The 16497-nt window shown below is 45.0% G+C and overlaps 1 protein-coding gene across 1 annotated transcript; it reads right to left on the reverse strand.

The window, feature by feature from the left end:
* Positions 1-257: 257 nt before the first annotated feature.
* LOC142177075 (uncharacterized) lies at positions 258-983 on the reverse strand. The gene is made up of 2 exons (XM_075245539.1): positions 879-983; positions 258-578 (listed from the first exon to the last, which is right to left on the reverse strand). Exons 1-2 carry the CDS (start codon positions 981-983, stop codon positions 258-260), a joined length of 426 nt encoding a protein of 141 aa, XP_075101640.1.
* Positions 984-16497: the final 15514 nt, after the last annotated feature.

Genomic DNA, 16497 nt, shown 5'->3' on the forward strand with positions numbered 1-16497 from the left:
GGTGTTGACATCGAATGTAATTCTAAAGGCGGTGCATGAATCATCTCACCGTGTACCTGTCACTGATGACACTTTTGGACTAAACTGAAGCAATTATTTTCTATAGTCATCCAGTAATAACCTTCCCAAAGGATTTTCTTTGCAAGGATGTATCCGTTCATATGGGGTCCACATACTCCCGCATGCACTTCACTTATGATTTTTCCAGCCTCTTGGGCATCCACGCATCGTAAAAGGTTCAGGTCTGGAGTTCTTTTTTACAGAACCTCCCCGCTTAAGAAAAAACTATTGGCGAGTCTTCTAATAGTTCTCTTTTGATCTCCGTTGGCTTGTTTGGGATATTTCTTTGTTTTCAAGATTCTTTTGATATCATGATACCATGACTGAATATCTGGTTCTATCTCAACTGTATTGCAATAACCATGTCTTTCTTGGATTTGGATTTCCAGTGTGTCAATGTGGACATTGCCTGGATATGGAAGCATTGAGGCTAAAGTAGCTAGTGCAAACTCATTGTGAAACTGAGGAATGTACCTAAACTTAATGGATTTGAACCGCTTGCCGAGATCTTCTACATGCTGCTTGTATGGGATAAGCTTGATATCTCAGGTTTCCCATTCACCTTGAACTTGTCAAATGATCAAGTCAGAATCTCCCATGATTAACAATTCTTCCACATCCAGATCAATTGCCATGTTCATGCTCATGATACAAGTTTCATATTTGGCAGTGATGTTCGTACAGAAATACCGAAGTCGGGCCGTGGCTGGATAGTGCTGACCAGTGGGCAAAATCAAAATTGCTCCAATCCCGACACCTTTTGCATTCATAGCTCCATCGAAGAACATTTTCCAAGCATTGGTGTCTTCTGGAATTACCTCAATTGAATTTACCTCCTCGTCCAGAAAGTAAGTACTCAAGGGTTGATATTCATCATCAACAGGATTCTCAGCTAGGTGATCCACCAAGGCTTGAGCTTTCATTGCTGTGTGGGTGAAATAGACTATGTCAAACTCGGTAAGTAGGATTGGCCATTTTGCTAACCTCCTGGTGGGCGTCGGCTTTTAGAATATGTATTTCAAAGGATGCAGCCTGGTGATGAGAAAGGTGGTCTAAGCCAACAAGTAATGCCTGAGCTTCTGAGTGACCCAAGTTAGGGCACAACAAGTTCTTTCCAACAGAGTGTACTTTGCTTCATAACTAGTGAACTTCTTGCTCAAAAAGTATATGGCTTGTTCTTTCTTCCCGGTCACATAATGTTGCCCGAGAACACATCCAAAAGAATTCTCCAACACTGTCAAGTACAAGAACAAAGGCCTTCCAAGTTCGGGTGGGACCAACACTAGCGGATTCAACAGATATTCTTTGATTTTGCCGAAAGCTTCTTGACACTCATCTGTCGATCTAATCACTGCATCTTTCTTCAATAGCTTAAATATGGGCTCACATGTGGAAGTCAACTGAGAAATGAACCCGCTGATGTAATTCAACCTGCCCAGCAGACTCATCACCTCTTTCTTGGTTCTCGGAGGGGGAAATCCCGAATAGACTTTATCTTTGTTGGATTCAGCTCGATGCCCCTCCGACTGACTATAAACCCCAAAAGTTTTCCAGATGGAACTCCGAATGCACATTTAGCTAGATTTAACTTCAAGTCATACTTACGCTAACATTCAAAGAATTTTCTCATATCTCACACATGGTCGTCCTACGTTCTGGATTTAATGATCACATCATCTACATATACCTCGATTTCCTGGTACATCATGTCATGAAAAATGGCTGTCATAGCTCTCATGTAAGTTGCATCGGCGTTCTTCAAACCAAATGGCATGACCTGGTAACAGTAAGTACCCCAAGGTATGGTGAAAGCCGTCTTTTTTGCGTCTTCTTCATCCATCAAAACTTGATGATACCCAACGTAACAATCCACGAAAGACTGTATCTCATGTTTGGCACAATTGTCAACAAGGATGTGGATGTTTGGTAATATAAAGTTATCCTTGGGGCTTGCTTTATTCAAATCCCGATAATCAACACACACTCGGGTTTTCTCATCTTTTTTCGGTGCTGGGACGACATTAGCCAACCATGTGGTGTATCGGACCACTCGGATCACACCGTCTTTCAACTGTTTGGTGACTTCTTCTTTGATCTTGTCACTGATGTTCGTTTCAAATTTTCTCTATTTTTGTTGGACAGGTGGATAACCGGGATAAGTTGGCAATTTGTGCACCACTAAATCAACACTCAGTCCTGGCATATCATCATAGGACCGGACAAACACTTCTTTGAATTCGAACAAAAGTTGGATCAATGCATCCCTAGTTCTTTCATCAGTGTGAATGCTTATTATGGTTTCTTGGACCTCTTCTGTACTACCCAAATTAACTGGCTCAGTTTTATTTAAGTTTGGCTTAGGCTTATTCTCAAATTATTTCAGTTCTCGGTTTATTTCCTTAAAAGCCTCATCTTCATCATATTCTGGTTCTTGGTTCATTATTTCACAGTTAGACAGCATATTAAGATCTGGGCATGAAGTCCGCAAGCATGTCATGTTATTTAAGTCCGCATTATTAGAATTGAAAAGAGAGATAAGAAAAAATAACAAAAATCAGAAAGAATAAAGAAAGATATTCATAGACGAAGAAATATTGATTTCATTTCATTGAATTTGAAGATAGGAGGATTTACATCGGAATTTAAAAGACAATAAATTAAAAACATTCGAGTTATACCCTGAAATAACTCGGAATGCAGAAAATATGGCAAGACTGAACTACCGAGATTCTCGCCTATCTGGGAACGGAGTAGCCTTCCAATTTTGAAGCCTGGCATTGGGCCCCATATATTGCACCTCAGCAGTGGTTGAGCCTTCACCCGGTTGGACCATGTGAACCTCATATAATATTTGCCTCATTGCTCCACAGATGTCTTCAATTTCTTCGGCCGTGAAGGCCTCTTCTTCTTCTTCTATGTACCTTGGCTTAATAAACGTTCTAGAGAGATGCGGGACCGGCTGAGGCAGGACTCACCCATTGTTCTTACATTCATTAGCCCACTTTACATCGGCGTTTGTAGCTTGGAATCATACGCCAAAGAATTTCTCACTGGCAGTCAAAGTGATGGGCTCTGTAATGCCTCGCAAAGATACCCCGAGTCCTTTCCTGGGCTTGTACCCATCTTTGATCATTTCACCGGTGACCATGATTGAGGCGTTTGATAGGCAAGGTTGAGGACATGGGGTTCCTTCCTCACACTGGTCCGTGACCACGATCTCAAAAGTTTGGTAGACTATGTGCTCACTACCTTCCCTAGCCTCCAAACATAGGACTGACGGGTCCTTGTTGATTGACTGCTCATCCTTTCTGTGGACCACTATTTCTTGGTTTTCATGTTTGAACTTGACCATTTGATGGAGAGTAGAGGTACAGCTCCTGCAACATGGATCCAAGGCCTTCCTAGGAGAAAATTGTAGGAGGTGTCCATGTCCAAAACCTGAAATGTCACTTCAAAACCCATAGGGCCAATGGTTAGGACCAAATCAATCTCCTCTATCATATCCCTCTTAATGCCGTCAAAAGCACGTACACAAACATTGTTGGGTCTAGTTCTTTTAGTCCCGATTTATATCCTTTGTAAGGTTGAGAAAGGGCAAATGTCGACCCCAGATCCGCCGTCCAACATGACTCTTTTTATGTAGTATCATTCACACTTGACGGTCAAATAAAGAGCTTTGTTATAGGTAGCCCCTTCCGTAGGTAAGTCATTTCGGCTGAATGAGATCCGGTTGACTTCAAAAAATTATTCCTCCATTCTTTCCAAGTGTTCAACTGTGATCTCAACCAGAACATATGCCTTATTAAGCGTCTTTAATAGAACTTTTTGATGCTCATTCGAGCTTATCAGCAGGGACAAAAGTGATACTTGAGAGGGGGACTTTCTGAGTTGATCAATCACGACGTAGTCTGAGGTTTTCATCTTTCAGAAGAATTCCTCTGCCTCTTTAGCACTGACTGGCTTTTTAAGCGGAAAACACTTCTGTTTGGTCTTTTCAATTCTTCTAAGTTGAGGTACTTCCCAGACGGGTTCGTTTCATTAACCTCCCCCATGATTTCCTTTCCCTTGTACGTCACCACTGCTTTATTGTAGTTCTAGAGGATGGCATTGGGGTCCTTCATGGGATTCTGTGGTGCACGGCTGATAACCACGGGCTCAGTCATCCTGGGTGAAATTATCTCCCCCCGTACCACATAAGTCCCATTTGGTACGTACATCTTTGGTACCTTTAGAGAAACCTTATTTTGCTCAAACCTTTTGGGGGGACTCAACACAAACTGTTTCTTTCTAGGGGCCCTAGGAACATAGAGAACGACATCTTTAGGAGGTGCTGCCCCTGTCTTTGTTTCCACAGCCTTTTCTATGCTTTGAGGAGTGGAGTTGCTTTTCTTCTCATCCTTAGCTTGCTTTGCTGCTGCTTTGGGTTTCTTTTCTACGTCAGCAATAGCAACGATAGCTTTCAAAGCTAGGTCGAACTCTTTGTCCTCACAAATCATCCCAATAACTGGCCCGTTGTTGTGAGACGACAATGGGTTATTAGTTATATTGGGGACTTCCTCATCCCTCAACACTACCCGCTTCTGTTCCATCAGACTTTCGATCGCCCTCTTAAGGGTCTAACAATCTTCAGTGATGTGACCTTCCACCCTTGAGTGATAAGCACATCTGGTACCGGGTCGGTAGGACGATGACTCTAGGTTTTGCCTGTTTGAATGTACGGGCTGTAACAGGCCCACTTGGTCCAACTTTGGGAAAAGGCTGGAATATGATTCACCCATGGGTGTGAAGTTAGTTTTTCTAGGTAGCTCATGGGGCCTCGCGTTATATGGATAATTTGTTTACCTTGAAAATGGTAATAACAATTAAATTTGTAAATGGGACTCTAAAAATACGTGATCTATTTTTATGCTAGTTGTTAGATTAGTTGATGCTCGGTGTATGAAGTTTAATGATAAAATACAAGTTAAAACGGGGCAGTAATCAAACCGAAGGGCTTGCTACCCGGGCTTCGGACTGATCGATGAAAGGCCTCGAGGTTGATATCCGGCTCGAGCTCGAGCTATCGGGAGTAACCGAGAAGGGGATAATAGTTAAGATATAATTAAAGAAGGCTCTTTATGGCCAATATCAAGCAATAAATGAAGAACAAGTATGAAAGCAATAAATGGAAAGAGTAGCCTCGAGCGAGTAAGTTAGAGAGAAAAGAGAGAGAAAGAGAGATATTATTGATCTTGTGTAAAATGGTTGGAGCAACAGCAGCCCTTTACAAAGTGGTATGGATCCCATTTATATAGGAGGGGGAATACAACGTAGTACAAAATGCATTAAGTGTAAAGACACGGAGATGGGACGACTAAACATGATATCAGACTCTACTGATGCCATTTGCTCGCCTCGGGGATTCCCCATCCTCGGAGTCATTGTTGGGTCGAACGTGAATGAACTTCGAGGGGGAGAACTTGACCGCAATCCCATAGCCTTAAGATACCGATATGACTCCCCAAATACACCTTAATAGCGAGAAATCGGACCTTCCAATTTCATTGTATATAGATAGTCTCTGCGTTTTCTAGAATGAAGTAATAGGAAACGATTTTGAACCATCGTCTCGAGGTCGTGATTGCCGTGACGTCAACTAATAAGAGCATTAAATGCCATATTCTAGAAAACCATGCAAAGGTCTCCGTCAAATACGATAATCAAGGAACCCTCGAACTGCCATTGGCTCGTCCTTTCCGCTGCCCTCGAGTTCCTATAAATGCATCGACTGTTTGATACTTCTTACTTTCACCCCATCTCCAAATTCACGAGTCATAACCCTTTGTCTCTTCCACTCTCCCATCTCATTTGTAGAGAAATTTTTGCCATTGACATGGCTAGGACTTCTAGAATAGTTTCCCAGCAGAACGACATTGCATCATCATCTCGATCATCTAAGGAGGAAACCAGAGCGATTCCTTTTTTGGAACAATGTACCCCACCTAATCTCGATATGTCAAAGGATTTTAACCTCGATGCCACTTCATCTACACCGGGCTGGTGTGAGCATGTGTCCCGATACGTTAGCGTCGTGTCGAATATTAGCATGGTTAGGATGGACTGTTGATAGAGCGAGGCAGTGGGGGTGGAGATTCCCGGACCCAATGATAATATAACAGACCATAAGGCCAGCTTTCTTTAAGTGTACACCTACCCATTCACCCTATGTCCCGATAATTATTCCGAGTCCTCTCCCCCGAAGATAGACCTGATTATCCTTGATTTTGTGATCGATACCAAGAGACGCTTGGTCAGATCTACCCTTCATTTTGGATGATAGTGTTGATGCTTCGCCATTTCACCGATGGGGTTGAGGGTGAGATCTTTATCCTCAATCATCTAATCAGGATGTACAGCCCTCGATTTTATCAAGATTTAATCAGGCTCCGTCATCAATCCAAAAAATCATTTTTCTCGAGCGTCGACGAGGGAAAGGATAGAGGATGGATGAGCAGGTTTATCCGGGTGAAGACCTCGGATATCATCCCGGCCCAGAGGATGCCCTTTCTAGAGAGGTGGAATACCCAACGCAAGCAATTTTTCCCTTAACCGCTTTTCAACTATTCTTCTTTTGGAAATAACAATCTCTCTGTGCTTCATGCACCCGCTGCTTGGTACCCTGAGGTAGTTCCAGACTTGTCGAGATGGATCAAGCGGTTGGACGAGAAGTTCCCATATTTTATTCGATCTTGGACCGACCAAGCCAAGGAGCGATGGGTGGCCAAGAATCATGGTAGAGTTTCCTTACCACCTATGTCTCATGTTTGTGTTTCCCCCCGCGCCTTTGGTGGTGACATCCTGCGGTTACCGCACTTGTGCAGGTCTTGGCGAGAATATGCTGATGAGGCCGCCTCCTGGTGGCGAAGTAGGGGCTTTAGAGCCTGACACGAGCAAGAAGAGGAAAACCAAGGTAGTTGTTGTCCTTCTTGCGGCAAAGAAATCCAGGTCACTCGAGCACTAAGCCGCTGCCGGGACCTCTGCTTCAATTTTAGGGGTGAATCTGACACCGAGGAAGAGGGTGATGATGATGATGAATGTACGTTAGCGCGAAGGACGAGTTCGAATGCGAGAGCATCGTAGGTGCCTCGATCAGAGGATGTTGAGTCCGAAATGGCTGACTCCGGTCAGTCTCGTGAACCGGAGACCCACAAAGAGGGTGTTAATACGGCTTCAAATTGCGCAACTGGATTTGATGCAGTTTTAATCGGGGGGATCGCTGCCATCGATCCTGAAAGGTCGAGGCCTGGAGCCTTTTAGGATGATAGGTTGCCTTCTGGAGAAGTCGGCGACCTGAACGACTTCTTCTCATGCTTCCAGTTCTCGTCAAGGGAACTGTGGGACGCTCAAAAGGTGGTCGGCATCAAATCGGGTATTCATATCCAAGGGGGAGGCTCTATTACCAACATCTTTGATGGTGTTAGTGATATTGCCGGTCTTGATATTCCCGGCGCCGTCAAAGCAGCAGAGAAATTCAAGTAGCAAGTGATAGCCATTTCTCATGAATTTCTTTTATCCTCAGACGTCATCCCTTGTCTTTCTAACTTATCCACTATGCCGCAGTGCAAGGAGATGTACGATCATGCCATCCTTCGACTCTGCGAGGAGCTTTCTTATCATGAAAAGGAGTGTAAGAAAGCCACGTCAATGCTACGGGACTCGGAGGCTCGCTCTGCCTAGGGAGGGAAAGAACTAGGAGAGCTCTGAGCTGCTTTGGAAACGGTGCTTCGGGAAAAGGCCGACCTTGCTGCGTAGGTATTTTGCCTTGCTTGTACTTGACTCCTGTTCCCGTGTTCCGACATAAACTAGTTCACCTTTCTTTTGTAGGTCAAGCAGAATGGTTCACAGATTAACCAACTGAATATGGAGATCTCCGGTCTGAGGGAGCGGAATGAAGTAGCGATCGGGGAGTTGGCGACATCTTGGGATCTTCTCAAGGAGGTTGCTGCTTTGGCCGTGGCTAAGTCCGAGGTTGAACGAAACACTGCCACTTATCTGGAGGATGCAGTCATGCAGCACAAAATAGCTTGTGACATATCAATAGCAGCTGAGCAGAAGTTAACCCGAGCTATTAAGTATGCTAAGTCGGAGGTGAGGAGAGACACCTTGGAGTAGATTGGAGCCAGAGGTATCGGCCTATTAGCTGATCTCAAGGAAGCCCGCGAATTGGAGGAAGAACTGGCGCTTTTAATTGCCCCCGATGAGGGCGAAGATAATAGCGATGGGGAGTAGTCTCCGAGTAGGTTTGTATCCCTTCCTTTTCATTTTGTATGCGGCCCCTGGGGGGATGGGTTGTGTCAAGATGTTTTTTGTGAATACGTTTTTTGGCAATGTAGAAGGGGGTTTTCCTCCTGTTAGCGTTTTTCAGTCTCTTCTTTATTTGCCCCTTTTGCTTTCGCGATTTAGCTTTGACTCTCGATGTTGGCCTTTCGGAACCTGTTCTCGGAGCAACCAGGATCCTAAAATTGGCCATGCCCCGGGGTTAAATCAACGGAATCTCTCGGACCGATGCTCATGGCATCGGGGAGATCACCGAGGCCTTGCAGTTTTTCGAGTTCCGCGGGGTGACAATATTCGTATGATCCGATAAAAAAGGGGGGCTTGGGATGATTTTGCCAGTACGTTTCCCTAGAGAGGGTGACGTTAATGCGGCCAGAATTAATTAGCCCTCTTGGGTAGGCGGGAAGTTGTTGCTTTACCCCTATATATTCATTCATCCGTCTTTCCAACGGTGAATTTGCTACTTCGAAAGGCTATCTCTTTCGCAGAGCCTGGCCCTTTGTGCTAGTCCTTCCGCTCCCCTAAGAAAGAATTTTTGCTCAGACCCTCACCTTTCCCTTCCTATTTTACCGTAGCCATGACTGCTACGTCGACGTCTGATCGTTGGGTGTTAACAGCTTGCCTCCGATGTCAATTGAGTGAGGCTTGGGATGCCCTGCCTCGGGGAGAGCTGTCACGCCAAGGAAACCTCCCAATGTTCCGGGCCACTAGGAGCATGTGTCGAGGATCATTTCATCAGTAGGAGAGGAAAACCTCGAGATGATCAGAAAAGATTGCGTATGGGGAGAAGGCGTGATATTACAAGTACCTTCTCCCAAGGAGAGGGTTATGACACATGTTGAGGTATTTTTGAGCTTATACATGCATGTTTTTATGCCGGGTTCCCCGGACCAAGTCGTGCTAAATTTCTGTCGGAGATATCAGGTTACACTGGCACAGGATCATCCCTCCCTTTGGAAAATAGTGCAGGCGATGAGATATTTTGTCGATAAGGCTGGGATAGAGTTTACCCTCAACCATCGTGTGAGGTTATATTTGCCACTGCATTACCGGGGCTTGATTGCTCTTCAACGTCGATTCACCCGAGCTCCTACGGTTGGCATCGAGGAGGATGAGGATCGGGAATGGATGAATTGACTCGTTTGGATTCGAATGACCGATGTCATTCCTAGAGAATTTTTGCCATTTCCTGGGAAATGGAACTTCTCACATAAGTGCCTCATATTAACTACCATCGTTTTGACCGGAGGCAGGCTCCGTAACGATATCCTTCTGTTCCTTATTTGTAGCAACTCATTGGTCACCGAGCGAGGTCCTTGATTTGGCCGAGTGTTCTCGTAAGCTAGCAGCTTGCTTGATTTATGATAGGCACCGGTGGCAAGAACTATCCAAAGAGAGATGGGAGGCAAAGCATCGTGGTAGGTACCCAGTGCTCTGTCTCCTAAAAGATGGCGCTTATCTTGCCGGCTTATTTAATTCAATTGTCGCAGGTGCTGGGGGTTCTTTCGAAATGAGGCCGTGTCCTCTGGGGGAGGAAGAGAGATTGCTAGCCTCGGGATCAAGGAGTGTTGACAAAAGAAAAGATACTCTGGGGTGCGAGAAGGCTTGCATTAAGGTGACTCCCTCTCAGCTGTTATGGAGAAGCTATTCGGTCAATCGACCACCTTCTGGGAGTGGTACACCATCGGACGTTGCTTCAGCCTTCGGCGAGGCTAAGCGGTTTGACCTCATGGTGAGCTTTGACTGCTATAAGATTATTCTGGCCCTATGCTTTTCTTTTTTCCCTTTTCTTTTTCTTTATTTAGCTTTCTTTCGCAGGCCTTTGATAGGCTTAAATTCGAGCTACTTTGTAGCGAGCCCCGTTGCGGGAGGCTTTGGATAGGGAGAAATACCTCAAGCTTCTTTGTGCGGCAAAGGAATGCGAGCTGGTTTCCTTATGGTGCAAGGTGGACCGGAGCTGGAGCCGTGAGATCCGCCTGGAGAAACAAATACCCTGTACTTCATGCTGGCTTGCACTCCCTTTCTGTCTTGGCGTCCTGATGTTTTGATGTTTCAGTTGGAGGACAAGGCGGATGAGCTGGGACAACTCTAAGCGAGGTTGGCCGAGCCAAATGCGAATTCAACCAGCTACAGGTGCATGTAAGTGCCATTTTGTGGCCAAAGATAGGGCTCAAGCCAAGGTTTCTGCTCTTGAGGCGTAAATCCAGACTGTTCATGCCAACGATTCTGCTCGGACTAACATGATTTCAAGGCTTTTGTCCGAGCTTTTGAAGGCAAAGACCGATTTGGTGAATGTCCGGGCCAAGGTTGTGATGACTAAATACTATAAGGTTTCTGCTTTTGAGGTGCAAAATCCAGATCATTCGTGCGAACGATTCTGTTCGGGCGAACATGATCGCAAGGCTTTCGTCCGAGCTTTTGAAGGCGAAGACTGAGGTGGTGAATGTCCGGGCCGAGGTTGTGATGAGTAATACCAAGGCGGGATAGAAAGTGGCGGCCTATTCGAAGAGTGCTGTCGCTGCTAAACCTGAGCTGAAGAGAGCCTTTGATCATGCAAGCAATAGAAAGGAGTATGCGAGGTGCAGATCTCGGAGGGAAGTCCTCGAGGAGATTCATGCCAGGGGCTTCAATCTCTCGGGGGAGATCGAGCAAGCCAAAGGGGAAGAGTATGATGCCAAGTTCCTTCTGTCCGATGTTGAAGCCGGTAAGGAGGGAGCCGCCAGGCCATAATTGCCGAAGGGGCGAACGTTCATTCCCTGCCTCCTTCTTGTGTACATAGCTTTCATAATATGTTGTAGACTGAGCTTGCATTTCACCGCCTGTATGTAAAAATAAGAGGGGGAACCCCCCTAATTTGTATATTCTGTATTTTTGTTCGTCAAGATTCAATTGGGTCGATTCGACCTTTGGATTGTTAGAAATCTCCGAACCTATAATATGGCCCTGATGTTCGTTAGGCCGGCGACAACGATTTTTTTTGCCCTTGGGCGTACGCATTTTAACCATTTTTGGTTTAGTCTCCGAGTCGAGCTCTGACTTGAGCTCAATCGACCCTCAAGTTTTACTCCTACATGGGCTGGCGACAATGGCTCTTACGCCTTGGGTCGAAGCGACCTTTTATGTATGTGGCCCTGAGGCTTGTGGAGCTGGTCACGATGGCTCTTACGCTATGCTCTTAGGAATGTGTAGTTAACTATTTTGGATCCGATCTCCGAATTGAGTTATGACCCGAGTTCATTTTAATCCTCAAGTTTTCAAAATTTAAGCTTTTGATCGTTGCGACCTTTTAGTGTGTGGCCCTGAGGCTCGTTTGGCTGGCGACTATGGCTCTTACGCCTTTTCCCTTAGGCATATGTAGTCTTTTATTTTCCCTCGTTAAGGACTTTTTTGAAATAATTTTGCGTGACCCGTCATCAGTTCGGGAAGAACCTCGATTTCAAGTCGTTAGCGGCGATGTTCGAGCACCTCGGAAGGTTTAGCTCATAGGTTGAATAGCTCGAAGCCTTGTGATTTGGAGATGACATGGTTGAAGCTCATTTGCCTGTTGAGGGTAGCCTATTTTAATCGGTTCTTTTCGAAGTAGATTCGAAGTAATAGCCTGTGATTTTGTTAGCGACGGTCGGGCGTCCCCGAGTTGCATTAATTTGGCTGGTGCAGCCGTTTTGACCGTAGTCATATGTGTTTGGCCGGAGCCATTTTTGATCTCGAGTGTGATAGTTTAGGCGTCTGCATCAAGGGTATGCCCTTTCGGGAGTCTTACAAATGCGACACATAGCCTAAACTTTGGGATTGCGTTTTATGCCTATAGTAAGGTCTTACAAAATTTTCATGCCTGTTGAGGTCTTATAGTTTTTTCATGTCTGTTGAGGTCTTACAGTTTTTTCATCCTGTTGAGGTTTTACAGTTTTTTGTTGTTACGTGAAATAGATCTGGCTAGACCGAGTATGCCCGCTCGGGGTCTTACGGCCTTGGGTTTTCCAGTGAATGGCGATTGACGATAGTCTTCGAGTCATCGAGTTTGCTTATGCTCGAAGGTCATTACTCGTGAGCTTGGAATTGCCTCGTTGAGGCTTATGAGCATGGAGTTTCGACCCTGAGGTTGTATGGATGCCAAATTGTTGACGCTAAGTCTCCGAGTATTTCGGGACGTACTTGGTGGAGGGATCCTTGCCGTGAGCATGCTGAATTTTCTTTTGGAGTATGAGATGCTTTTGGCGAAAGATATTCTTTGATTTCTTGGCGTAAATACATGTCGTTGTGTTACCATAATCCCGGCTTATGCGGACACGGTTCGTTCGACCGTTCGGCCCAGTACATCATTTCTTATTGGAACCTCATTTGCCATTTCCCGGTACAGGGTTGATTGCAAAGAAAATCTGGTAGGCTTGTTGAGTCCTTCTTAGGAAGTGCATGGATGTTGCCTCATTACAAACATTGCCGGCAAAAACCCATTTCGGGATAAAAAAATCGATCAAAGGAAAAGAGTGCAACAAACGCTTTGGAACCTTAGGGCCCCCAAGTTGGAGCGGCGTCCCACCTGCCTTGGTCGCTGGCCTACGCAAGAGTTACCTTGAAGTAAAAGATAGAAAAAGGGAGAGGTGATTATACTTTAGTGGCGATGTCTCTTTCGGGTTCTGGCGTTTGTTTGACAGATGCTATGTGGTCCTTTAGTTTAATACGTCCGGGAGCGAGAATCAAAAAATCATGTGGATGACGTGTTGGGGCTCGTCTGCTTTGTTCTTTTTGGTTGTTTCTCTTTCTTAGGACTAGTTTTTAGCCCGGTTGCTGAGAAATTCCCGAAGGTGCCCGTTATCGAGCAGCCGAGCCCCTTTCTCTCGGAGTTTCCTACAATCCTCGGTTCTGTGCCTGTGCGAGTTGTGAAACTCGCAAATCAAGTTATAGTTCCTTTGGGAAGGATCCGAATGTATAGGCCTAGGCTATCTGGCGTCCTTGATTTTTTGCTGATGGCGAACACGATGTCCGATACATCGACAATGAAGTTGTATTCTGATAGGCGAGGTGCCCCCGTTTTCCCCATGTCCCCATCGAAGCCACCTCTGTTGAGGGGTCCCCGAGGGTTCTATCCTCTTTTCACCAATCGATCATTGCGAGGTGGATTACGTTTCGGAGCATTCCTCTTATCATCGAGGTATGGCTGGTACCTTTGTTTATTCGATCTTGACTCCTTCGCTAAGAGTCTGTTTAGATATACCGAGCTTGAGGGGGCTCCAAGCTGGTCATCCTCGACCCTGATCTTTGACTGGTATCAATTGTGGATTTTCGACCAGGTTGCGAGAGATACTCGATTAGATTCTCTTTCAGCTGCCTTGAGGCCACCGAGCTTCGTTCATTCAGGCCTTGAGTGAAGGCCTGCACTGCCCAATCATCGGATATCGGGGGAAGTTCTATTCGTCCTGTCTGGAAATGAGACACGAATTCTCGCAGCATTTCGTTCTCCCTCTTCTTAATCTTGAATACGTCGGACTTCCTTGTTGCTACCTTGATGGCACCGGTATGTGCTATTACGAAGGAATCTGCTAGCATGGCAAACGAATCTATGGAGTTGGGGGCTAGGTTGTGGTACAACATCATGGCCCCTTCGAGAGCGTTTCTCCGAACTTCTTCAGTAAGACGGACTCGATCTCATCGTCTTTCATGTTGTTGCCTTTCACCGCGCACGTATAGGTAGTGACGTGTTTGTTGGGATCCGAGGTCCCATTGCATTTTGGGAGTTCTGGCATTTTGAACTTCTTTGGAATGGGTTTCGGAGCCGATTCCTCTGGGAAGGGCCATTGCACGAACTTCCTCGAATCTACACCATTCAGGACCGGGGGCCCGCCCAGGATTTGGTCGACTCTAAAGTTATAAGTTTCGACCTTCTTATCGTGGGCTGCTATCATTTTCTCGCCTGACTCGATCCTTCTGGTAAGGTCCTCCAACATTTTCACGATGGCAGGATCGGCTACTGATACGTTGTTGCTTGACCTCTCCGGTACCTACTCGGCTGGGGGAGTAGTTTCCGGTGCTACTGTGCTAGGAGTCTTCAGGTGGATTTGCAACTGAGCGATAGCCAACTGTTATGCCTGCAACATTTCAAAAATATCATATAGACTAACTTCCTGTAGTTCCCCAGTCGGGGTTTTTCGGGCTTACTATTGGTCGCCATGTTGTATACTTCTGTCGGTGTGTGAGGTTTCTTCGACCTGTTGCGCATCTTGCAAACCCGCGTCCGTTGGAATCGGTCCAGGTGCGTTATCGGGGTTTTGTGGTCATGCGCTAACGGCTGGAATAGCCACACCATTTTCTCCGTGATTTTCAAGGTAGTTATTCTCAACTCTGTTTACCGAGCCAAACATTTTGGCCTGAATTCAAAAGATCTTGGACAAGAAAAAGCGTGAAAGATAACTTGCGTTTGTGTAATAAACCTAGCAAGTAAATAATCACTATTATTTTTAGCCCCACGGTGGGCGCCAAAATGTTCACCGTGAAAATGGTAATAACAATTAATTTGTAAATGGGACTCTAAAAATACGTGATCTATTTTTATGCTAGTTGTTAGAGCAGTTGATGCTAGGTGTATGAAGTTTAATGACGAAATACAAGTTAAAACGGGGCAGTAATCAAACTAAAGGGCTTGCTACCCTGGCTTCGGACTGATCGATGAAAGGCCTCGAGGTCGATATCCGGTTGAGCTCGAGCAATCGAGAGTAACCGAGAAGGGGATAATAGTTAAGATATAATTAAAGAAGGCTCTTTATGGCCAATATCAAGCAATAAATGAAGAACAAGTATGAAAGCAATAAATGGAAAGAGTAGCCTCGAGCGAGTAAGTTAGAGAGAAAAGAGAGAGAGAGAGAGAGAGAGAGAGATATTTTTGATCTTGTGTAAAATGGTTGGAGCAACAACATCCCTTTACAAAGTGGTGAGGATCCCCTTGTCACTACCCAAACTAGAGGGCCATGACTAGAACCCGGCCATACTTGCCGAGCACCAACGTACATTTTATCTAACCTTCTTTATTATCTTTTAGGGCCGACGAGATCAATATAATTGGTAGACATGGATCATGGACAACTAACAACAAAAGATGATGACATAAACATACATAACATGGGATGACCAGACAATCAAGAAACTATATATAAGGTATGAGCTACCACGCTACCATGAAAGACTATACAACAAAAATCAACCGACAAAGCATACCAAACTATACATGAGTCGACATTTGTCTATGAGCCTCTAAAGGAACATAAGTGTTGCAACATTGCCGGAATAGGTCCCCGACATACCCATAATATCTATAACAAAAATGCATACCAAAACCATGGCAAGTTCGAAGAAGGGATCTCGCCAATCATCGCTGAATTGGATCGCCTACCGTGGTGGGGGAGTTGCGCCTGGCTGTCTATCAGGACCTGCAGCATGACATGCAGCGTCCACAAATAAAAGGACGTTAGTACGAATAAAGTACTGAGTATGTAAGGAAGGGAACCATAAGTATGAACAGTAATGTAAGCAGGGATAAAGAATATACTACCTGTAAAGTCTGGTTACCTCTAAGGTATACTGACATGCAATGCATGATACATAAGTATATATGCATAAACTTTTAAAACATACGCCTCTATGGGCATCATCATCATCATATCATACCCGGCCGTAATAGACTCGGTAAAAATGTAACCGGCCATCATAAGTCTTGGTAGAATCGTACCCGGCCACGTGGAGCTCGGTAAAACCAAACTCATCAGTGGTTGCATAATAGGTGTCGTACCCGGCCGACTATAGCGCGGCTCAGTAGAGTAAAATAGATACATATATAATATTGCATGATCGACTCTTGGAATCACGTTCTAAACCTTTCGGAGTGATGTAAGGTCAGTATCCTCTGTACACATTATTAGGAATAACTCTTCACTATGAACCTTATAAGAATTAGGAAGTACCAACAACATTGATAATATAAGAATAAGAGAAGCAACATCAACATTAATCGTTCCATAAAAGGGGAAATAATGTAAGTACTGGTAGCTTCTAAGAGTAGAGTATCTTTGGAAGCTCGTTCATTACATTATTTATAATCGGAGTCATGCAAAAGAAGGAAAGGGATAGCCTCAC

The sequence above is a fragment of the Nicotiana tabacum genome, chromosome 3 (genome assembly GCF_000715075.1).
Source record: "Nicotiana tabacum cultivar K326 chromosome 3, ASM71507v2, whole genome shotgun sequence".
NCBI classification, from domain to species: domain Eukaryota; kingdom Viridiplantae; phylum Streptophyta; class Magnoliopsida; order Solanales; family Solanaceae; genus Nicotiana; species Nicotiana tabacum.